At 50.2% G+C, this 24,580-nt stretch overlaps 1 protein-coding gene across 1 annotated transcript in view; it reads left to right on the top strand.

Annotated features, from left to right (window-relative positions):
- Positions 1–8,622: 8,622 nt before the first annotated feature.
- Positions 8,623–24,580, top strand: part of CABLES1 (Cdk5 and Abl enzyme substrate 1) — a 116,879-nt gene continuing 100,921 nt past the window's right edge. Inside the window, exon 1 of the mRNA XM_055323619.1 lies at positions 8,623–9,653. Within this exon, the coding sequence (XP_055179594.1) occupies positions 8,761–9,653 (893 nt within the window). The 5' untranslated portion in view covers positions 8,623–8,760. The remainder of the gene's footprint in view (positions 9,654–24,580) is intronic.

The raw sequence follows: 24,580 nt of genomic DNA, 5'->3' as shown, positions 1-24,580 counted from the left end.
ATAATTCTACCATTTGTTTGGGCACATTTTATTCCAGAATTTATTTCCACGCATTTAAAAATATTTTTAGAATTTGTTAATTGAGAGGCACAGTTCCTACAATGACCACACGCTTATTTATACTTAGATAAACAAAACAAGCAAATAAAAATCACCATAATCCTGCTGGCCAGTGATTTAACTCTGGTCACAATGTAGCCTTTAGATACATATTAGTATTTAAAACAATAATTCCATTCATTGTTTACAAAGTTGAGATACTGTGATCTCTCTAGTTTCTATTCTGCTTTATTTGGTTAGCATTATTTAAAAAAAAAAACATTGTTCATGTCATTAAGAAAGCTCAGTAAAGATAATCTTTTCAAAAATAGAGGCACAGTATCCCATTGTTTGAGTAAACCATAATTTACCTAGTGTTTCCAATGTTCACATTTAGGGCTACTTTTTTCAAGTTTCCTTTATGTAAAATAATGCTGCAATGAATATTTTTGTGCATAAATCTTTGACCTTGTTTCTCAATAGCTTCTGAGGATTATTACATTAACTACATTACTGGGAGCCTGGCTGGCTTAGTTGGAAGAGCATGCAATTCTTCATCTCAGGGTCCTGAGATCAAGCCCCACATTGGGTGTGGAGCCTACCTAAAAGAAAAAAAAAAAAAAAAAAAAAAGCAACAACACACTTCTGGGGTGCTTACCATGTACCAAGCATTTACTGTACTGTTAGTGCACTGAATCCTCATAACAATGCTAAAAAGTAGATATTATTCCCATTTCACATATGACAACAGTGAAGTACAAATCAGTTACATGCTCTGTATGCTCAAAGCATAATAGTGGGGGCAAAATTTAACCTAGCCAGTATGACCCCAAAGCTCATGCTATCATGAACTTTTTTTTTTTTTAAGATTTTATTTATTTATTCGTGATAGACATAGGAGAGAGAGAGGCAAAGACACAGGCAGAGGGAGAAGCAGGCTCTACGCAGGGAGCCTGACACGGGACCCAATCCTGGGACTCCAGGATCATGCCCTGGGCCAAAGGCAGACGCTAAACCGCTGAGCCACCCAGGGATCCCCAATCATGAACTTTTTAAAGCTCTTCATACATATTGCTACCGGACTTTCCAGAAAGGTTGTTCCAATCGACACCACCAGCAGTATGAGTGTCTATTACTCTTTTTTTTTAAATTTTTTATTTATTTATCATAGTCACACAGAGAGGGAGAGAGAGAGGCAGAGACACAGGCAGAGGCAGAAGCAGGCTCCATGCACCGGGAGCCCGACGTGGGATTCGATCCCGGGTCTCCAGGATCGCGCCCTGGGCCAAAGGCAGGCGCCAAACCGCTGCGCCACTCAGGGATCCCTGTCTATTACTCTTAATCATCTTCCTTCCTTCCTTGCTTCCGTGCTTTCTCTTTCCTTCTTTCTTTTTCTTTTTGAAAGATTTTATTAATTTATTTGAGAGAAAGAGAGAGTACACACAGAGGAGAGGACCAGAGGAGAAAGAAGGAGAAGGAGATAATCTCCAGCAGACACCCCGCTGAGTGCAGAGGCCAGACGACAACCGACTTGGGTCTTCATCCCAGGACCCTGAGATCCTGACCTGAGCCAAAACCAAGAGTTAGATGCTAAATGGACTGAGCCACCCAGGTGCACCATTAATCGTCCTTCTTTTGAGGGATTGCCAGGCATTAGCATTTCACCTTCTGTGAGTCTTCTCTTCATGTCATTTGTGCACTTACCAGTCAAGGTTACCTTGGATCACCAATCGGCCCAGCTGAACTTGCCAGTGGCAGGCAAAGTGGTGCTGTTTCTCCCAGAATCTGGGTACATCCAACCCAGTCTGATGTGACAATGACCTAAGGAAATGGAAACACTATAAAATAATGCTATTATGGGGGTTTGGGGGGGACAGAGAGCCCTGTAGGCCTGCCTGTTTATTCAGAGTTTAGAGGAGCCTTCATCCGAGGCCTGTGCTCGCAGGCCGTATGTCTGTTGCATGTTAGCAGCTGTGATTACAGGAGAAGTGCTTTCTTCTTTGTTCATGAGCTAGCTGTGCATGCATACCAGTATAATTTTTTTCAAAATGGTTTAATTTCAAAGAAAATGAAATGAAGAGTTTGCTATGATTTAAGTATAAAGGTACTACAACAAAGATAATGCATTGATTTTTCTTTCTTTAAAATACTAATACCATAAGAACTCCTTAGTTGGATGATGGGTGGCATTATGGGCATGAACAATGCCCTGCTGGAAGACTGAGGACATCTCATGGAAGCATCTGAAATGCATTTACCTAACACAGTCTGATGCCAGATTTCTATCATGTCCTCTGCCCACTTGCTCAATAGCATTCCTCTCTGGGGTTCCTTGTAGAAAGACACACACAGCCACCACTCACAATCACCCACTATGTGCTGGACACTTGGGAAATGTTTTACACATGCCCTGGCTCTAACCTGCACATGTAAGGTAGGTAGGACTTGCTTTTGCCTTGAGATGGAGAAGCTGAGGCCCAGGGGTCATGGGGTTAGTGAGAGAGTTGGGATCTACAAATTCAAGCCTGTGTCCTTTGGCTGTGGCCTCCTCCTGTTATGTTTGTGGGATCGGCCACTTCACCCTAAATGGCTCTCCCTTCTCCTTAGCTTCATTCCTGATGGATTCCTGATGGATTCCTGATGGATCAGAGGAATTTGAAGAGTAAAGACATTTGCACTATTGTCTTTGGATATCTACCCTAAAAACATTGTGGATATGAGGAAGGGTTTTACTGAAACACATCTCTCCAGATTAATGAGATATCTAAATCCATTCTTGGCTTGAACTATTGCCCTTAATAAATTAGTAACACAGGCTTATGTGACTATTCATACAGTCTAAGGATGTGCCCCATCTCCTATGTTTCTCAGCTTCTCAAATAAGTTATAAAAGCCTGGAGGCCCTACATCATCCGAGGCAGGGACTGTAGTAAAATACCATTCTCCCTCTGTCCTCCACATAGTGTGAGGGGTCTGGAGGCAAAATGCTCCTATGTGGGCCTAGGTGTGGACAGTGGCAGGGTCTGCAGGTACCAACCACGGAGGGAAGGGCAGGACTTCATGCACGACAAGGAGACTTGAAGGATCGTACTATGGCAGGAAGTCGCAGGAATGCATCTTCCCTGGGCATCTCCTGTGTAGGAAGAGGAGGGTGTCTTAAGTGGCTGGTGGTAGGGGCAAAGGCTGAAATAACCTCTGTTTTAGGAGGTATGCTGGGGTTTAGCTGAACCCCATGCCTACAGCTCTTTCTTTCAAATACTGATGCATTTTCGGTGACAATATGGACGTAGCTTTCTTTGCCATTAGTTTGAGGGCTCCAGGACAGGATCACACTCCGTTCTCCTTGGTATTCACAGAGCCTAACACAGAACCTAGCATGGGATTGGCATTTAGTAAATACTGAGATGAGGACCATGAGTAAGTCACCTTTTATGATCTGCTATATGTGACTCTATGTACTCACTGACTTCAATTCTTCTTTAAATATCTGAGCTTCTAGTCAAGTCTAATTTAGATGTTGCATTTGGTCTCAGATGTCCTGGAGAAATTAAGGAAGGAAATTAAAGTATCTGTGCCAAATTGTAAAGGGAAAACAGTGACGCCCCTCGCAACTCACTGCCCGTATCCCTGGCCAAGAGAAGCGAGAGAAACCATCAAAAATCCCCATGGGGGAAAAAAAATCCCCATGGGAAAGGTAATTGCAGGGAGAAGAGCCGGGGTGTTGAGGGCCATGTGTTGGGCATTCTCCACTTTTACTCTTGGCAACGGAACTTTCATTTGACGAAGGGAAGCAGCAGTTTCTCACAGGCACTCTGCCTGTATTTTAGACCTACTAGCCTGGGGTGAGTTCTCGCCGTGCGCAGCAGCCTGGGCTTTTACGGAACATGCAGTAATAGAATCTGATCCAAACTGAAGGTGGCATCTGAAGTTTCTCGTGGTCTTGCCTCTCTGGCAGGACTAGTGAAAACAACAAAAACGTGGAACCTAAGATACTCTGGTCTTTGTTGTGTGTACCTTTTTTTATTTTGCGTTTTTCTAATAATAGCTGCCTACTTAAGATCCTCTGCTAGTTACATAATTTATATGATCACGAATCCCCACAACTCTGCAAGGTAAAATATTATGAAACCTACCTTTACAGATGGAGCAATCCATGCAAAAGGTTCATAATCTTCCCAAGCTGGGGCCCCCAAAGATCACAAGTCTGAAAGAACCTAAGCTGGCAGCAGAGCCCCTTGTTTCCACAGTGTCAGATGGCTTTTGTTCTGAGCGCCATCCACAGTCATCTCTAAGCTAATCTTCATACCTCTTGTTCTGCAGAATTATTGTTTTTAAAGGGTCAGTGATTATTTGTAGGTTCTTTTTCTTTTTTAATTGACTCCCATCCATGTCAATCAAAACAGTTGATGCATGCAGAAAAAGTTTTCAGAATGGGTACTGAAAAGGGGCAATATGAAACAGGGTGGGGGTGGGGGGATCCAAAACACAAAAAACCTTGGCAGATCAAGAATTACATTTCCAGTTCTAGTCCTCTTTGCTTGAAATCCAGGGAGGAATTTGTATGCAGAACTTCCTCTCTCTGAAGTGTCCTTTCCCTTTGTTCCTTAGCATCCAGGTCAGTTGAAATTCTGGCTTTTGGGCAGCCCCGGTGGCCCAGCGGTTTAGCGCCGCCTTCAGACCGGGGCGTGATCCTGGGGACCCAGGATCGAGTCCCACATGGGTCTCCCTGCATTGAGCCTGCTTCTCCCTTTGCCTGTGTCTGCCTCTCTCTCTGTGTCTCTCCCATGAATAAATAAAATCTAAAAAAAAAAAAAAGAAATTCTGGCTCTTACCTCAGGCCTCCCCCGCAGGACCTCACTTCAAATAAAAGGGTCCTGCCTCATATTTTGATAACCTTCACAGTACTAGTGGGATTGCTCATTTGAGCACTTAATCTGCCTCCCATTTTTATTTAAATGTGCCCTGAGCTTTGGCTTTGTTTTCCACTATTTTTGCTCTAGGGGGCACAAGGGCAAAGGACTGCGCTTTTTTTTTTTTTCCTTTCCCAGAGAGGTGGTGCTATGTTTCATTGTTCCTCAATAATATTTAATTAGTGATTAAGTAGTTGAAAAATAAGTGAATTTGGAATAAATCCGGGAGTAGGCAGATTGTGCTGGTAGAAATAACAACTGACTTTTTTAGAAAAGATTTTATTTATTTATTTAAGGGGGGTGGAGAGAGAGAGAGAGCTCAAGCACATGTATAAGCAGGGATGAGGGGCAGAGGGAGAGGGAGATGCACACTCCCCACTAAGCAGGGAGCGGGACTCTGGGCTCCATCCCAGGGCCCTGAGATCATGACCTGAACCGAAGGCAGATGCTTAACCGACTGAATCATCCAAGTGCCCCAACAATTTACATTTTTAAAAGTACTTTAAGGTTTACAAATACGTCTGAATCGGTCTCATTTGTAGCTCGGGATAACCTGCAAAGGGAACTGGCTTGGAGAAGTTGCTCTTGAAACTCAGATCCTCGCTTGAAACTCAGATCCTCTTCCTCCAAAGTTTGTACTGCTTCCATGATAGTTGACTTTTAAGTTCAAATATAAGATTAAATCTGGAGATGGACCTCCCCATAAAACATCCTCACCAGCAGAGGGCGCAGGACCACGTATGGGTCTTTGGATATGACAGGTTTGTGTACTGGCTCAGCTATGAGCTAGATGTCATTGGGCAAATTATTTAATTTTTCTGAGCCTCATCCGTAAAACATTGAGAATAACACACCACCGCCCCTCCTTGCAGGGTGCAAAGGGTTGGACCTGGAAATATTCTGTGGCTGGCACACAGTAGGTAAACAATAAACCGTATCTCTCATGATCCCTATATAAGAGAATCGATCACAGGAACAGTGTGGAGGTTAAATAAGATATTGATTCTTCTTTGATGCTTTAATAAATATTTGAGATTAATTTGCATGTTTGGCACTTAAAATAGGCAAAGAGTTATATGAGATGGAGAAAGAAATGAAGATGGAAGAAAAAATTGACATTGCTGGCAAGAGTGTGAGGAAGCAAATTGGAACAACCTTTGGATGGGAAGCCTTGAAAACATGATGCTCCGTTGGCCCCAGCATCTATTTAACCTAAGAAAATATTAATGGATGGCAGCAAGATTTAGAAAAAGGAAGTCATCACCACTTTCTTTATAACGGCAAAAATGGAAACAACCTAAATATTTATTATAGGGTACAGGTCCATCGAACTGAACATCATGCAGTCATTAAAATGATTCTATAAAAGAAAATTCTAAGTGAAAAGATGATCACAACATAACAAGCAAAAATCACAAGACGCGAACAGGATGCTTTGACTTGTTTAAAAATACAGGAGAAATAAAAAGTTGAAGTTATCTCCACAGCAGATGAGATTGTTAGTGATGGGCAGCCTGGGTGGCTCAGCGGCTTAGCGCCGCCTTCAGCCCAGGGCCTGATCCTGGAGACCCAGGATCGAGTCCCACAATGGGCTCCCTGCATGGAGCCTGCTTCTCCCTCTGCCCCCCTCCCTCTCCTCTCTCTCTCTCTGTCTCTCATGAATAAATAAAATCTTAAAAAAAAAAGATTGTTAGTGATGCTTTTTTATTAAAACTCCTCTTTACCTACCTTATTCTCAAAATGTTGTGCAATTTACATTTATCATTTTTGTAATAAAAAACAGGTATTTAACATGAACAGGGTTGGTGTCTTTCATTTAATACTGCCTGCCAGCACAGCCAGGCCAGTGGTCACACAAATTAAATTAATTGTAATAAAGCCACTTGGAAGTTTCAAGGTAGTTAGTTAAACAAAATAATTAAACTCCTAATGAAATGTCACAGAGCTGGTCACCGAGTTTTGACTTAGCTGCTATATAAGGCTGCTATAAATAGATCCCATTCTCCACTTTTTCAAAAAGGCCTAAAAATGGCATAAAATGCCTAAAAATGCCTAAAAGCATGCAAAGGGCCACACGCTATGTTTGTCCTAAGCAAATGTAACCTGAAACTCACCCATATCTCATATACTCCAGGTTGGCTGCACATCTCTGGACAGGGTGTATTTGCTCTACATTACTCAATTTACTTTCCTGAACTTGAAGTGGAGTGGAATTTCAATGTAGTGTTACCCATTAGTTCCAGGGCTAAATTTAAACCTTTAATTAAATTAATCCCTTGATCTTAAACACATTGCTTCTCCCTCTGAAAAGTGTAGAGAGGTGTCTTAGATGTCGCAGAGCTTAATAAAGTGCATTTGGTAAGTCATCTCAAACGCATAGGGAAACCGGTACTCGTTTTCAGATCGCTCCCGGTGCCCCCCGCCCCCCCGCCCCCATTCCCGCCCCAACATACTCCTCTGCCAACACAGGCATTTGTTGGGGGTTGGGGCCGAGGTCCAGCATTCTCTGACTCCTCCCAGTCTGCTGCTCTGGAACATCACCGAATCCTTGGGCAGGTACCCATCTTAAGATATGGTAGGGGCCAAAGGGATGTTCATTTAAAAAAATGACAGAAAGTAGCGGTCCATATCTTCCCCAGTTTATATGGGATAAAAAGAGGTCAGAGTCCACTAAATTTGCAGGGTGGCAAGGGGAAAAGGGTGTGAGGCCATCATAGCTTATCTCGGTCTTCACAGTAAAAACTGATGTTGGCCTTTGCTAAGAGATGAAAAGTGACAGCACCATCGAATGGGGATGTGTAAATCAGCCCGCCCATACAGGAGATGCTCAGATGCGCCTGGGCTCTTATGCACCGAGGGGTGTGTGGGTGTGTGTGCATTTATCCCCGGGGCTGCACCCTCGGCCCCTCGGCCTGGGAATGAACGAGACGCAACCGTAGTAGTTCGGCGACCGCTCTGAGGTGGGGCTGTCCCCGTAAAGGCTTGTGATCTCCGCGCCTAACAGTAATAAGGACCTACTTCTCGGCGCCCAGTGGCAGCGCGGGGTCCAGGTAACAAGCTCGTGGGCCAAATCCCAGCGTCCCTCCAAGCAACCACCCTGCGGACCCACAACTCTCCCGGGACCGCATGCTCCAGCCCGACCCCGGGTTCCGCTCGCACCACCACCGCCCCCAATTCCCAGGGCGGCCGCGGCGGCACAGCGTGCTCGCCTCCCTCCGCCGGCTCCCGCGCGCCCCTGGAGCCCCGCGCGCCCCGCAGCACGCTCGGGCCCCTGCGCCGCCGCCGGACCGCTGCCCCGCCGCCCGTTCGGCTTCCCTTCCTCCTCCTCTTCCTCCTCCTCCCGCCGCCGGCCTCCGCGGCCGCCGCCGGCGGCTTTGTTTTCCTCCCAGGTTTCATTCCCCACACGTGATACCGTGTTGTTGCAAAGAGCGCTTCGGGGCGCGAGCGCAGGGCGCGCGCACCTATAGATACGGGCTCCCGGGCCGCGCCGCCGGAGCCCGCGAGGCGGCGGCGGCGGCGGCGGGCGGAGGCGGGGAGGGCTCGGACCCGGCGGCCGGCGGGCGGCGAGCTAGCGCGCGACTCAGCCAGCGGCCGGCAGCCAGGCGCGCGCGTGGCCCGGGGCGGCCGCGTCCCCCGCCGCAGCACCGGGGGCCGAGCATGGCCCGCCCGCGGGGGGGCCGGGCCGCCGCGCACGCCGCCCGCGCCCCGCGCCCTGCCCAGCCCGGGTCACCGGCGCTCGCGCTCGCCGCTTAGCACTCGGGCGCCGCTCGCTTCTCCGGGCATCGCGGAAATATCGCCGCAGACGGACACAATGGCGGCGACTGCCGCCACCACGGCCGCCACCGGCACGGCCGCCTGCAGCAGCAGCAGCAGCAGCAGCAGCAGCAGCAGCGCCGGCACCGACGCCGCGGGCACCAGCGGATTGCAGCCGCCGCCGCCGCCGCAGCCCCAGCCCCAGCCCCAGCCCGCGGCTGCCGCGCCGGCCCCGCCGCCGCCGCCGCCGCCGCCCGAGCCCCCCAGGAAGCCGCGCATGGACCCGCGGCGCCGCCAGGCTGCCCTCTCCTTCCTCACCAACATCTCGCTGGACGGCCGGCCGCCGCTGCAGGACGAGGAGTGGGGCGGCGGCGAGGAGAGCGGCGCGGCCAAGCCCGGCGCCGGCAGCGCCTGCGGCGCGAGGACTCGGCTCAGCCTGCTCGCCGCCGCCGAGCGGGGCGGCTGCAACGCGCTCGCCGCGGCGGGCACGGCGGCGGCGGCGGGATGGGGCCCCTGCCCCCCGCAGCCCGCGCCGCTGCCGCCCCTGGCCCCCGGCGGCCACGCTGCGGGGCTCGGGCCCGGGGCGCCCCGGGGCTTCCTGAGCCCCCCGGGCGCGGGCCGGGCGTCGGGGGAGCAGCCCCAGCCGCCCCGGCCGGCGCCTCCCGCCTCCTGCGCCCCGCCGCAGCTGCCCGACGGGCCCGGGAACGCCGGGCGGGAGGAGCTGGAGGAGGACGACGCCTTTTTCAGCGTGCAGGTGCCGGCGGCCGCCTTCCTGGGCTCCGGGACCCCCGGGAGCGGCAGCGGCAGCGGCAGCCGGGGTCGCCTCAACTCGTTCACTCAGGGAATCCTGCCCATCGCCTTCTCCAGGCCGACTTCGCAGAACTACTGCGCCCTGGAGCAGCCGGCCCAGGGCGCCAGCGCCAGCGCCTTGGAGCAGCTGCAGAGGTCCCGGTGAGTGTGCAGGACGCCACGCGCACCTCCCCCCGCGTCCCTCCGGCTGGCCCTTGGCGGCGGGACCCGGGCCGCCCCCGCCTTGCCCGCGCCCGGCCGGATCCGGGGGCTTCGGGCCGGGATCCCGAACCAGGAGGGCGCGCGAAAGAGGCGGAGTCCGCAGGGCGTGTGCGGGCGCAGGCGTGTGCGTGAGCCCCACTCGCGGGGCGGCGGCGGCACGCTCGGCTGCAAGTGGCGGGAGTCGCTTCCGAAGCCGCACCCGGACCTCCCGCTTGCAAGAGAGGGATCCCGAACTAATAGGGACGCGGTCGGGATCCGGAGGCGCGCGCTCCCCACGCCAGGCCAGGCCGGGCTTGGCGGGGCGCAGAGCCCGGCGGAGGGTCCGGCTGCTGGCGGCGCGGCGCGCATGAGCCCGAACTTCTGGAAGACGCGCGGTGAACCCCTCCAGAGGGGAGTTCCTGCCTGCGCTCGAAGTTGTCCCGTGTCCCAGGAAAACTTGGGACTTTTCCTTTTGCTTTCCTGAGAAATACAAGTGTCTTACATTTCCTAGCTCCGGGCGGGCCTTCCGAGTTTGGGGACTGGGAATAATTGGGCTTGAAGGTTTTTGTCCCCCCCCCCCCCAATCCAAGATGAATTTGCTAGAGCTCGTTAAAAGCTCGTATTTGCCAGTTTAAGTCATCTGCAGGTTTTAGGCATCTCAGCAAAACTATGAACATTTGCTTATTGTGAAGGAAATAGCTGGAGTTTGTCAACATATGTTCAGAGGACAGTTGGGAATTAGGTCTGTGTAAGGAGCGGGACCGAGTTGGGAAAAGAAGCGAGCGGGGAGCAGTGGAGAAATGCAGGCCTGTTTCCTGGGAGGGAGTATCCTCTCGGTAGTTAATAAGGCCTCCTATGAAGTCACTTATAGCCTGGGCTCCACCTCGGCTCAGTTATTTTAACCTCTGGGGGCCTTAATTTCCCCTTTTAAAATGGAAACATTTTGCAGGCTTGGAGGGAGGAAGGAGAACATTTTCTGTTACAGCCTCTCTCCTGTACTGCTTTCCCCAAAAGCTCAGGCTTTTTCTGGCCTAAGTTAAGAAGGTGGCCTATTGGAAAACTTAACTTCCTCCCCCAACGGACAAATGGGGAAAAACAAGACAGGCTCATCCAGAAATTTGCTCTTGAGTTTCCTTCTTCCCACAGGGCGAAATCTTGACCCTGCCTGGTGTGTAGCCACACGGTGTGATTGCTCATGGTTGCAGGGAGGGGCGTGGAATGGAGAGGCAGCGTGGTGATTGCATGGATGAATTAGCGATGCTGGCCACAGGTGACAGTCTGGCCCTGGCATTTCTTGTCAGAGCACGCATCTCCCCGCTAGTGGGCAAGTGCGCAAGAGGGGAATCCCTTCTGGGTGATTGGTGCACACTCAGCAGCTTCTGGGCAGCTTGCTGTTACCGCTTGATATCACACACTGGTTCATAATGACTCTGTAGTTCGAGCGTAAGCCCAGCCAGGCCAGGGGGTCATGACAAGAATTGTACTAAACATACATGTTATTCTAAGCCAGTGTGCAAGCCTGGCCTGTGTCTCATGGTTAGACAGATGTGTTCCTGCGCTAGAAGCAGCTGGAGATCAGATTACCTCACACTTTGTCTCCAGGAATCTCATTTCTGGGGATATGGAAGATTTTCTGTGTTGCTTTTTTTTTTTTTTTTTTTTTTTCAAGATTATATTTTTAAGTAATCTCTGCACCCAACATGGGGCTGGAATTTAGAACCCTGAAGTGGAGAGTCGCATGGTCCACGAGCTGAGCCAGCCAGGCGCCCCAGTGTTAGTATTTCGGATCAAAATAATAGCCAGAATTTAATCTCCAGTCTCATAAATATGAACTCCTTGGATGTTGTAGTGATCTCTTCACCCTCCCAGCACACGCATTACGATGAGTCAGTCAGTATAAGGTGCTTCCTGACAGTCACATTCGTCCTACAATTTAGGAATTATCCGTATCTGGCAACTTGATAAGAGGCTTCTTCTTCTTTTTTTTTTTTTTTTAATTACAGCTGTCAACAGAAACAGCATGAAATTTAATGTACAGAGAGGTGGTAAATGGGTAAAACAGGGATTTAAGAAAGGCCTTGAAGAGCCTTGCTTGGCCACAGCTGTTGGAGTGGTCATGAACTTAATCTTCTAGGATGCTTTGTTTCCTACACCATGCTGCTTTTGAGACTTTTGTCAGAAGCGTGCTGCTTTTATGATCACTACAGCCTACTTCCACCTGCCTAGGCTGTGTGATATAGGGTACAAACTCATTGAATAGGGCCCAGGGCCAATTTACAAGAACGCCATTGGCTTTTCCTGGTGGTCCGCCTTCAAGAAACCCTGCTAGCCAGGGTGGCTCCATATACTACTTCATGGGTGTTCTCTTGGGATGTCCTTTCTAAATCAAATTAAACCTTCCTTGGATGTGTCTATTACTATTTAAGGAATTCCATAGAACCTTGCTGCTCAAAAGCGTGGGCTCTGGAACTTGAGCTTCACCAGAGTTCTTAGAAATGCAAACTTCTCAGGCCCCACTCCAGATTACTTGAGTGCAAATCTGCATTTTCACAAGATCCCCAGATGATTCATATACAAATGAAAGTTTGGAAAGCATTGCCATAGTTAACCTGAAATCTGCCTTTTAGAATGAACTTGAGATGTCCTCTATTGAGTGTGTTATGATTATATAAAAATCAGAATTTCTCAGTCTAAAATCGTGAAACACTTTGTGTTCTTTCTGCCTGGACACTTGTAGAAACCAATCATTGCTTGTACTTGCAGACTTTAAAACATGACAGAGGAAAATTTCTGTGCCCAGGCCTGGGGACTATTTCTGTGCTTAGGGCTGGAAATTTGACATAATATGTCATTGACTCTGCACAGCCACCCTATGTGTAGATTGTGTCACAGACCCAGTGTTGGCCGAGAGAGGAACCTGAATCTTTGACATCCAAGTCTGGATGGCGATACCTTCCATGTGGAAGGCCCTAGAACAGTTTTGGAGCTGTTGACTGTAAATGTTTGGAATACAGCAGGTCAGTCATTCTAGTGTGATTCTCTATTCTTTAGCCATCCCCCCCCCCCACATATTTAATCTTTGTTTGGGCCCCTACCTTTTGCTCCTGTCTCCGTTGGACCGTCTGGGGAACTGTGTCCTGCGGGCCTGGGCATCTTCCAGCCTGGTGGACAGGGCTCCAACCCTGGGAAGCCAACATGCTGGGGTTTGCTCTCTGGCTAGGTGTCAGAGGTGGGAAGCCAAAAAGATGCCTTCTAGCTTGACATCCCGTTGTGTTCTCTGTTTGGGTGGTGCCAGCTGCATGGGGAAGGTGTTAATAGGTGAAAGGGAGTGTAAATTTATAAGGTGTGTTTTAAGGCTTCCTTTCACTTTATTTTTTTTTTTTTAAAGATTTTATTTATTCATGATAGACAGAGAGAAGCAGAGACACAGGCAGAGGGAGAAGCAGGCTCCATGCCGGGAGCCCGATGTGGGACTTGATCCCTGGTCTCCAGGATTGTGCCCTGGGCCAAAGACAGGCGCTAAACCACTGCGCCACCCAGGGATCCCCTTCCTTTCACTTTAGAAATTTCATCTCTGGCAGCAGCTGGCAGCAGTCCTGGGTTGCTCCACCTCCTTGATCTTCTGAATGGCAGACAGCCTCCCAGAAGCACAGAGTCGAGCCTAGGTGAGCCAGCAGTGTGCCACCGGGCCTGACAGAGGACCCTGCACAGTGATCTGGGAATTAATTTAGAAAAACATGAGGGTTTTGCTTCTTCCAGCACCTGTGTTAGCATCATGCCTTATGGGTGGAGAGTTAGCTCTTACATGGGAAAGAGGGTGCATGGTACAAAAGAACTCCCAAGTCTTGGGTTCAAATTCTGAAGTTACTGCGTGATGCTGGGCAAGTAATCAGCCTTTCTGGGTCTGATTCCTCTAGAAAGTCTTGGCCTGGTCTTGGGCCCTTTCATGTGTGAATTGGGCTCACATAATTGCTGAGGGCTGACTCCGTGTGGGCGTGTCCCAAATGCTTGATATCCAGGCTTCTCAAATGTAAATATTTTTAGAATCATCTGGGACCTTGAAAAAAAAAAATGGGGAAGATTCTGATCCTGCAGGTCTGGGAGAGCCTCAGTTCTGTATTTCTGACAGCTTCGTGGGATGCAAATGAGCACAGATTTTGAAAAGGAAGGCTTTACTGGGTACTGTGATTGTCCCAGTTGGTTGTAAGAGCAAGGAAACCAGGTGTCAGAAATATTAAGTAACATACTCAAGGTCATTCAGACCAGTTGGGGCAGAGCTCAGGCTGCTTTGGATCTTCTAACCACCCCTCCCTCTCCTTTGCCCCATTGGGGTGAAGGTCCATGTGCTGTAACTGTAGTCCTTGTCTTCGCTGAAAAGAAAAACACATGTGGGCTCACCAGGGGATGGACGTTTCCCCTCAACTTTGTCACCTCCCTGCTTTGTGACATGAGGCACATCACCACTCCATGTTCCTGTTGTAAGCCACCTGACCTGTCTGGATTTTAGAAGTCCGTACAGGACTTTGGTCTCCTCCGGCAATAAGCAAACCCAGGTTATTAAGCCATCTTTCCAGCAACATGAACTGTAGAGGCCAGAGCTGCAGTCCCAGGCAGGCCAGGCCCTGGTCTGGACGCTTACCCAGGACTCTGCGGAGGCTGTGCCCTGTCGGGGTCTGAGGTCAGTGTCCTGAGGTTCACCCGCTGCCCTCCCTCGTGCGCTCACAGAGCCTGTAATGTTGTGGGTGAACTCAGAAGGGGAAATAAATCGGAAGCCTGCTCACCGCTGGCAAGTACCCAGAAAGGGCAGCTAGTTCAAGTGTGACCTTTTGCCCTTTGGAAGGGGGCAGGGCAGCGGCAGCATGGCTCTGTCCCATGTCCCTACAGCTGTCCTGGGGAACTCCGCCTGCATGGACTTTTTCCCATAGGAAGGAGAGCTGTTAGGTGGGGAGAGGGGCCCAGGGCAGGTGGCCTCTAAAGCACACTGGGAAGGAATGGTGGGTGAGGCCAGGTGAGGTGACCTGTTGAGCATCAGGAATGCCAGTCAGCCCTTGGCAGCTCTGGATTCTGGGTCAGCCCTGGCTGTGCCCAGTAACCCTGGATGGGGTCACTTTACACCTTTGGCCTCAGTTTCCTCATGGATTTAGAGGGCTGGGTTAGATGAGCTGCCGCCTTTCCTGGCTTGGGGCTCTGAGTGGTGGGCCTGCCACCGCCGAGGCCGGGGTGTAGGTATGTGTTTAGCTCGGGATGTGTAGGTAACCTAACCTTAGAATTGGCTGCAGAAGTGGCATCCACTTTGTCCCACGTGGGCGCCAGTTGGCGGGACGTGTGCTGATGAATGAGGGAATGAGTGGATTCCCCCCAGTGTAAGGGAGAGCTTTACAAACCCCTTCAGCTATACTCCCTCTGGCAGTGAAGGTGTCATAACTGGAGTGGTCACTTGAAGAGGCCAGCCAAGCTGGAAGCCACTGCCTCATGAGTTGGTCAGTCTGCAACTGACACCACCCCATTGAGAAAGAGATCTGTACTAATGTCCTCTCTTGCTCAGGGGGGGTCATCAGGTTTGCAAAGCACTTTGTAGACCTTGATTCCAGCCTAACGACATGGAGGGGCAGGAATCCATGGTCACAGAGTGGGCAGAGGGTGACTTTGCAGGTGCTCTTGTCAGGTATGTAGTAGAGGAAAATTCTAGGTTGGGAACTTACTGCCTTGTGTCATTTATTCAACAAACATTGAACAACTCTCACTTATGAGCTGCCAGTGTGCTAATCATGGGAGATAGAGACCTGAAAGGTGGTCCCTGTCTGTTGGGAGACGTAAATAACCTAAGTGGGCCAATGAGCACTTGGTGAGAGCTGAACCTGTTATTCACTAAACGCCCTCTCCCCTGGGACCTGGCTCTGGGCCTTGACACAGTATTTTTATTTACCAAACATGTCCCAGGTGTTCTCCTAAGCGCTTGATGAGGATTAAGCAAGTTGGTGTGTATAACCATCCACCAGCACTCCTGCCTCACCCCCATTGTGAGGCGGAGAGTCCCTGGAGCCTGGACACGCAGGCCAGGGGGCCAGGTTCAGAGGCAGGCGGCCTGGCTCCGGGGTCTTTGCCTTCACTGTGGCTTGACGCAGACTCATGAGCGCTTGTTCACCTGGGCTCAGCCAAACTGGGCAGGAGGCGTGTGTGCGGAGGCTAGCCACTGCTAGCGCCCTGTGGCTTCCTCACTTAGGTTTCTGGCTTTCTGGCCTTTTGGGGGGCTTCTGTGGGTGAGGGCCCAGAGGATGGGCCCGGGTGGACACAGATTCCTGAGACCCTAGCAGCCCAGTCCAGTCCAGAGCTTGCCCTGCCTCCCAAACTCTTCTCAGCCACATCTGGATTTCTGTCACTTCTGTTGCTGTTTTGATGTATCTGCTGCTTTACCAGATGCCTTACGTTGTTTACAGCGTGGCGGGAATAGGAGTGAGCCTGGCACTCCGGCACTGTTTGTGGCCCCAGGGCCCTGATGTGTCCTTTGTGATCATGACCGCCAGGCTCCCACCTGCGAGATGGGAATAATACTACCTCCATCTGGGTGTGTTTCCTTTGTTTGGACCCTCTGTATCTTCTCCCTCTGTATCTCTTTCCCCTAACTCAGGGGTCTGCTGACTGTGGCCCAGGGGCTGTTTATAAATAACATCTTCTGGGAAGCAGTCACACCCATTCATTTTTGTATTGTCTTTGGCTGCCCTGGTGCTACCAGGCAGCACTGAGTCCTTGTGGCAGAGACCACATGGTCCACAAGCCTAAACCATTTATTCTCTGGCTCCTTACAGAAGACGTGTGCGGACCCCTGGCCCTCGCCCAGCACCCTGGACCTCGGAGGTGTGCATTGGTCCCTTTGCCCCTCCCTGGCCGCCCTCACTGCCCTTGCCTTCTGGAGGCTCCTGGCTTCTGTTTGGACTCACCCACTCCTTCTCCTCCCTAGGCTGCTAGAGGGAACTTTGTGAAACCCATGTCTGACCCTGTCAGGTTTAAATTCCTTGTATTTCATGTGTGGCCACCTTCTGGCAACCACCACAACCCCCCTGAACCAACCACACCCCCATGCTGCCTGTCCTGTCCATGCTGTGATGGCTTTCCTCAGGGCACCCCAGGCTCTGACTCTTCTCCATGGGAAGAGTCCCCACTCTCCACCCCGCCCCCCAGAGGCCCCTTCATTTCTGACCTGTCACCCTGCAGAGCCCTCATGTTTGGCACCAAGGGCATTGTCTCAGCATTGACTTTCTGTCTTCCCTGTGGGTCTGTACCTACTTGGCTGGACCCCTTTCTGGATGTTGGCTCCGGGGGGGGGGGGGAGGGCTTGTTGGTGATGACCTGGAGCTGACTCTCAGCAAGGTGGAGGAGCTCCCTCTATAGAGCAACCACAGAACCAAACAAAACCCACATTCCCTGATCCTTGGTAAGGCAATTTGGGATTAAGACACTGACAGACCCTCTTAAAATTCTATGGGGCACTTTTTTTTTTAATAATAAATTTATTTTGTATTGGTGTTCAATTTGCCAACATACAGAATAACACCCAGTGTTCATCCCGTCAAGTGCCTCTATGGGGCACTTTTATCCTCAAAGCCTCCCCCTTTCCCCAGCAATCCTGGTGACCCCCCCCCCACAGCTTTTTTAGGTCTTTTTATTTTAATGGCAGCGGTCACCCCCAACCCTTTATTTGGTAAAACCGCCTCCCCCACCGCCTCCTTCCTCAGTTCTGCAATAAGTAACCTCTCCACGCGAATGTTGTGGGCGTGAGTCAGGTGATATAAGCTGTACCCCCATCCCACCCGCCTCACCCCTGGGGGAGGGGAGGGGAGGGAACAGGCATGGAGTTCTCAGTGCCTTTCAAAATCCTGTGCACTTCGCAGGCATCATTTTGTTTCATTTATGTAGCTATCCTGTGGAATAGGGATGCTATGTCTTAGAGCTATGGGGGCTGAGGTTTGGAGAGGGTAAAGGAAACTTGCCCAAGGCCTAATTGGGGTCTAGAGCTGGGACCTCGACTCTGGTTTCTCTGACTTCTAAGCGGGTTTATGCTATAGACCCAGTGTGTGATAGCTGGCTCCTATACCGTGGTAGGACAACCAACTGGGGGATCTGAGCTGGTCGATACCCTGAATCAGTCCTGCTGGGATTATTTCCATCCTGGGAATCCATCAACTTTACAAGTCAGGGATCCCCCCACCCCCCAGCTGGTTTACTAGCACGTGTATCAAGGCCACACCACACATCGTTTGGTTCCATTCTCCCCCTGGGGGGTGTACAGAATGTCACCAGCAGAGAAAGTGTTGAAAACCAGAGGTTTTTTTTGTTTTGTTTTTTTTTTAATAAGAATCTGTTCCTTCATACGATTTTGTGAATTTCCCCAAAGGCCACCCCCCACTTACTTTCCACCTCAAACACTGGACCCCCCCCCTCAAGTTTCAGCCTACTTGCAATTTAAAAACCAAGCCTTATCACAGACACAGTGGAGCTCAAACAGACCATTTAGCATTATGTGTAGGAGTCACAAAAGTATCAGGCATTCTTCCCTTTTACAAACTTTGTGATGCTGTATTTTTGTTTTTGTTTGGTTTTTAAAAGCTTCCAAGAACACATAACTAATCAGAGTTTCCTGGGTTTTTTTCCCCCCTTTTTGTTTGTACTAGCATTTTGGATAATTGCATACTAGTTTATATTTAACAGGGTTATCATTAATGGGGTTTGGAGTTTATTGCTGCACATCTAGTTACAAAGGCAAAAGCTTGTAAAGCAGCACATGCAAATACTGGAAGTTTAGGACTTGGACTATTATGATATGTGTATGTGTGAAAGGGCCTGGTCTTATGCTTGATGACTAAGATCTTATTTATTTATTCATGAGAGAGACAGGGAGGCAGGGACACTCCCTGTGGGGAGCCTGATGCGAGATTTGATCCCAGAACCCCAGGATCACGACCTGATGCTCAACCACTCAGCCACCTTGATATAAGGCCAGGGTGTACTATCATGGAATTGAACCTAAGTTCAGTTCCATGATAGATGACAAACCAGGAAGAAAATAATAAAATATCGAGAATGCCAAAGATGCATAGCACATTGGCTTTTATTTTAAAGCACTTTACTCATTAACCTGGTGATTTATAAAACCAATGTTTATTACCTGGTGTCTCCTTTGATTGTCTTAGGAAGGGGGTAGGGAAGGTCAGGAACTGGAGGTCAGGCGAAGTCTCTAGTTTTGCTTAAAGACAAACGTTGGCATGCTAGAGGACAAATGGTTGGTCTGATGTTGAAAGGTGGTTCTCATTAAGTATTACATTTAATGAGTTGAATAAGGTTTGCTTTTGGAGGGAGAATAAATAATGAAGAAGGAAGATTACTGATATCCAAGGTCATGTGGGGGGTAATTGGGGGACTCGATTTTATCCATCACAAAACAAAGCATCTGATGATGTAAGTTCTATTTGCTTGTTCAGGGCTCTACAGTTTACAGAATGTTTTCATATATAATATTTTCATCAAGTTTAAAAAGGCAATGTGGTAGCCGCTTTTATAAATTAGGAAGTCAAGCCTATTAAGAACGAAGAGGTCCATGGTCATGAACTGTGTGTGTGGCAGAGCTGGAATTTTGTGTTCAGTGTGCTGAAGTACAAAGAAATATTGTGCCATAGTTTTGGCTAGCCAGTGCCTCTCAGCAGGCGGGGGTGCTGATTTTCACGTGATAACCTCTGGGGCAGGCCCAAGAAGCCTGGTTGTGGAATATTTCCCCAGTAACAACCTCTTGCTCCAACTCCTAGTTTGGTGGTATTCCTGCTTCCTTGCCCCTTGCTGCTGGGCCTCCTCCTAGCTCACTGGGTGAACGGACTCCAGACTGGAAAGACCAGCTTTGGAGTTGGACGGCTCTGCAATGTACAATACTTTGAGGCACCTCATTTCACCCCTCTGAACCTCAACATCCTCGTCTGTAGAATGGGGATAATGCCTTTGGGATATTGCAAGCACTAAACTAAGAATGCAACATGGAGCACCTCACAGAGGTTTGGCTCTTGGTAGTCGATCAGTGAAAATAAGAGCTGGTAATTCCACTCAGAATTGCCCTGTGCCTTTTCTGGTCTGTTGAGAAGTAGTTGAGCCACTTGACAGGGTCTGCTAAGATCATCTGGAACACAGTTGTTTGCCTTGGTGGAGCTCATGCTATGGTACACTGAACAGATAATTTGCTGCATTGTTTTAATTTCATAAATAGTAGTAAAGTAAAATCAGAGCGATGAAGGAAAACAATACCCTTTCCATTAGGCCCTGCATTTTGCCTCTGTTTACACTGGAGTCTTGACAGTTTCCATTGCCAAAATGTCTCAGGGACAGGGAAGCAAGGAGGGCTGAATTCAAATATTCAGTGTTGTACCCTTGGAGCAGCAAAGTGGCGAGGTTAAGGGCGACAGCTGATCTGGCCTACATGCAGGCATGTGGAAGATGCTGCCCGGGACACATACGGAACTGCTACCTCCAAAGACAATTCTAGAAGATGCACCTTTGCTCGCTCCCTTTGCAGAAGCCATAGCCTCATTCTGTGGTCTGTGTGTTGCCTGCCCAGCCTCCTTTTCTAAGCAGGATATCCTCTTGAGTGTGAGGGACCTTGGGGCACCCCTGGGGCCCATGTGGTCATGACCATGGAGTCAGTTGGGTTCTTCTCTGGTGGTTTGGCCTCCTCCCCTTCCCCTCCCTGTTCATAGGTCCCTTTGCATGTGGCCTCAGCTCCTTTCTTTGAATAGAGTTAGAGTTGAGGCTTTGTCTAGGGCTCCCAGTGTGGCTTGGCATTGGGTTGGCAGCAACCCACACCCATCTTTGTGCTAGGTTGTTCACACGCCTCTGTGTGGACAATCAAGTGGGTTCACTGTTCATAGATCAGTGGGGCCAGTGCCTGCCTTCTAGGAGAGAACTATAGCCCAAGGCAGCTGGGCTCCGGGTAGCAAGAGAGGTCAGAGTCTGGCGGCTGTTCCTACAGGGGGAGCAGAGGCCCTGAAGCTGGGGCTGCAGGCGGTGTGATGGCACAGCTCACTAGTACTTAGTTGTGGACATGAGCTTTATTTCAGAGGAAGGAGGGAGGCTTTTGAATAGGGGCAGTGTGAGCAGAGCTGGATTTTTGACAGCCGGAGGCAGGTCAGAAGGAGGAGGATGGACACAGAAGTACCTTATGTTTTTAGCCCTTTTTAGAAAATGTTATTTATTTGACAGAACACAATTAGGGGGAGCAACAGGCCGAGAAAGAGGGAGAAGCAGGCGTCCTGCTGAGCAGGGAGGCCGATGTGGGGCTTGATCTCAGGACCCTGAGATTATGACCTGAGGTGAAGGCAGATGCTTAACCTACTGAGCCACCTAGCTGCCCCGTCTTTAACCTTTTTGGCATCCTAGTTGTCACTTCAGAAAGACCTAACTTGTGTGTGTCCAAAATTTTCGTCTTTAGAGAGTTCATCTGCTTTTTACACTTGCAGAATTTTAGGAAGAATATCAGGGGTTCATGGAAGCTTAAAAATTTCTCCCTAAGGGAGGGGGGTGAGATCATTGATGAAACTGTTGGAGGGGTCCCAGAGGACAGTGGGGGCCTCTGACCATCACAGATACGTGATGCTAGCCTGTCATCGTGACATGGATGGAGGGCATGCCCCTCAGTGGCAGCATTACTGGTAATCTCTGCGGTCCCTTGGGTCACCTACCTCTGCAACCTTTGAAATGTGTACTGGGTTGAATAATGTCCCCAGCATTCATGTCCACCTGGAGCCTCAGAATGTTGACCTTGTTTGGAAGTAGGGTCTTTTCGGCTGTAATTGGTTAAAGGCCTACTGGAGTAGGGGAGGCCCCGAAGCCGGGGGCCGGTGTCTTCATAAGAAGGCAAACATGAACACAAGAGACAGAGAGGAGAACACCAGGGAGGATGGAGACAGAGACTGAGCAAGGCATCTATATGCCAAACAACTGCCAGCAAGCACTAGAAGTGGGAAGGAGCAAGGAAGGACTCTTCTCAAGAGCCTTCAGAGGTAACCAGCCCTGCCGATACCCGGATTTTGGATATCTAGTCTCCTGAACTGTGAGAAAATCAATTTCTGTTTTTCGAAGCTGCCCAGCTTGTGTTACTTTGTGATGGCAACCCTGGGAAACACCAGAATGGCAGTGTCTCAGAGTCCGACTTGGATCAGGTTCTCTGCATGTATGGACCAGCCTTCCTCTTCCCGGCCAGTGGGAAAGTACAAAAGTCCCAGTGCACAGCCCGAAGGCATGTCTCTACGTGGCTGGGGCACTGTGGAATTTGGGGAGGAAAACCTAAACTCTGTGGTGACAGTTCTAGTTTTTTTTTAAATTTTTTTTATTTAAAGATTTATTCATTCATGAGAGACACAGAGAGGGAAGCAGAGACATAGAGGGAGAAGCAGGCTCCATGCAGGGAGCCCAAAGTGGGATCCGATCCTAGGACTCCAGCATCACGCCCTGGGCTGAAGGCAGACACCCAACTGCTGAGCGATCCAAGTGTCCCAACAGTTCTAGTTTTGATCAGTTCTTTTGTCTTAGTGGCAGACCAGTCGTTCTCAGAATGTGGTCCCTGGGCATCACCTAGGATCTCATTCGAAACGCAGCTTCCCAGGCCATACCCCAGCCATCCTGAATCGGACATTCTGGAGCTGAGGACCAGCAGTTGCTGTGGAGAAAGCCTCTTGTGTCTTGAGCTTTATTGTACCTCCTGGAAGGTGTAAACAGTGTCTGGTGTAATGTGACCTCTTTTTATTTTGCTTCAACACAGTTATCCTAGTGTGAATCAGTGGAAGTTCTCTCTTGGTGCCAGACTCTGTCGAGAGCCCAGGTAATTCGGGTTTGAAGCTCCACACAACTGCTTTAGGCTCTGCCCCACCCCCCCATGTGTCTGGTGAACTTCTACACCTGGCTCTTTCGCATTAGTTTTCCCTGCCTCCTCTTGGCATCTCATTTTGGAGGTCTTAGCGTTTTTTTTTTTTTTTTTAAAGATTTCATTTATTCATGAGAGACAGACACACACAGGCAGAGACACTGGCAGAGGGAGAAGCAGGCTCCATGCAGGGAGCCTGACGTGGGACTTGATTCCAGATCCCGGGATCATGCCCTGAGCCGAAGGCAGACCCTCAACCACTGAGCCACTCAGGTGTCCCCATCAAGCAATTCTGAAGAATGCTATGGAGGGAGTTGTTGTGAGTCTGTCTGCATCTCTTAAATCTAGTGGCCGGGGAAGGTTTTTCTAAGATAACAAAGCAGTTAGCCAGTCAAGATGGGACATAGGGGTTTCAGGCATCGAGAACCATGTGTCCTGGGGCCCGTAGATGGAAACATGGTTGATGTGTTTAAGGGAGAAGGCAGCCAGGGTAGTTGGACCATGGTGGATGCGGGGCCAAGGGAGCTCAGGCCCCAGAGTTGGGCAGGGGTTGTAATCCACCAAACCTTGTAGAACATGGTGGGGAGTTCCCACTGCCTTTTTTTTTTTTTTTTCCTCATGAGAGAGAGAGAGAGGGAGAGAGGGAGAGAGAGGGGCAGAGGGAGAAGCAGGCTCCATGCAGGGAGCCCAATGTGGGACTTGATCCCGAGTCTCCAGGATCAGGCCCTGGGCTGAAGGCGGCGCTAAACTGCTGCGCCACCCGGCTGCCCAGTTCCCACTGTCTTACAGCTGCAGTTGAAAGCTGTTGGAGAACTACATAGGGGAGTGGTGCTCTCTGGCTTATATTTCAAGGGCCCACTGACACCTGTGTGGCAAATGGATTGAAGGAGGTCAGGCTTGGATGTGGGGAGACATTTGGGAGCCTCTTGCCTTCAGGTGAGTATCCTGCCAAGAGACATGGTGGCCTGGCCGAGGGTGGAGATGGCAGGGGGGTAATGGACTCCAGATGGAATAGAATGGACAGAACTTGCAGGTGACTTGCTGGTCCCTGGTGTCATAGAGCTTACGTCCAGTTGGAGAGAGATGTGGATAATCTCCCAGCAAGTGTAAGATGGCCGCTGTGGTTGCATGTTAAAGCAGGGAGGTCCCTGGTCCTGTCACAGACTGCCATAAGTGCCATGGTGTGTCTGACCCAGCTGTGGTGGGGAAGGTTGGCTTGTGGGCGTGCCTGCTGAGCTAAGGTCTGGAGGGTAAGCAGACACTGGGGCCGGGTGAGCAGTTGGTGGGGCAGGGAGGACTGCGCAGGCCCCAAGACCAGCCTGGGAGCCCCAGAGGATGCCGACCAAGGGCCAGTCTAGAGCACAGAGTAAGAAGGGCGAGTGAACTCAGGGCCGCGCTGGGGATGTTGATTGTCACCATGACAGTGGTCGGGAAGCCATCAGAGGGTTTCCATCAGGGTGGAATCATTTCCAAAACCTTGGTTTGGAAATGATTATGCCGCTGCAGTGTGGAAGAGGATGAGATGAGGGGAGCCTCAGGTGGGAAGGAGGAAACCAGGGTCCACCGCTGGGTTTGATCGAGGAAGGAAAGGAAGTGGTGGCCACTTTCGTGAGGGTGGTGGTGATGGGGGGGGCGGGGTGGAGAAGTGGGTGGGTTCCACAGGGGTTTAGGACTTGGAGGTGGTTTGGCTGTGGAGGGTGGGAGAGAGGGGGGCATCCAGGGCCACGCCCAGGCTTCTAGTGTGTGAACTGATGACGCGGCCTCCCTTCTGTCTCTGGGACGGGGTAGGGCACAGACACGATCCAGTGCTGTGAGATTAAAGAGAAAAACTGTAGACTTGAAGAGGACCTTCTTCTTTTTTTTTTTTTTTCTTAAGATTTTATTTATTTATTCGTGAGAGACAGAGAGAGAGAGGCAGAGACACAGGCGGGGGCGGGGGGGGCAGAGACACAGGTAGAGGGAGAAGCAGGCTCCATGCAGGGAGCCCGACATG

The sequence above is a fragment of the Nyctereutes procyonoides genome, unplaced genomic scaffold (genome assembly GCF_905146905.1).
Source record: "Nyctereutes procyonoides isolate TBG_1078 unplaced genomic scaffold, NYPRO_anot_genome, whole genome shotgun sequence".
Lineage (NCBI taxonomy): Eukaryota > Metazoa > Chordata > Mammalia > Carnivora > Canidae > Nyctereutes > Nyctereutes procyonoides.
This window is presented reverse-complemented; position numbering and strand designations above follow the sequence as displayed.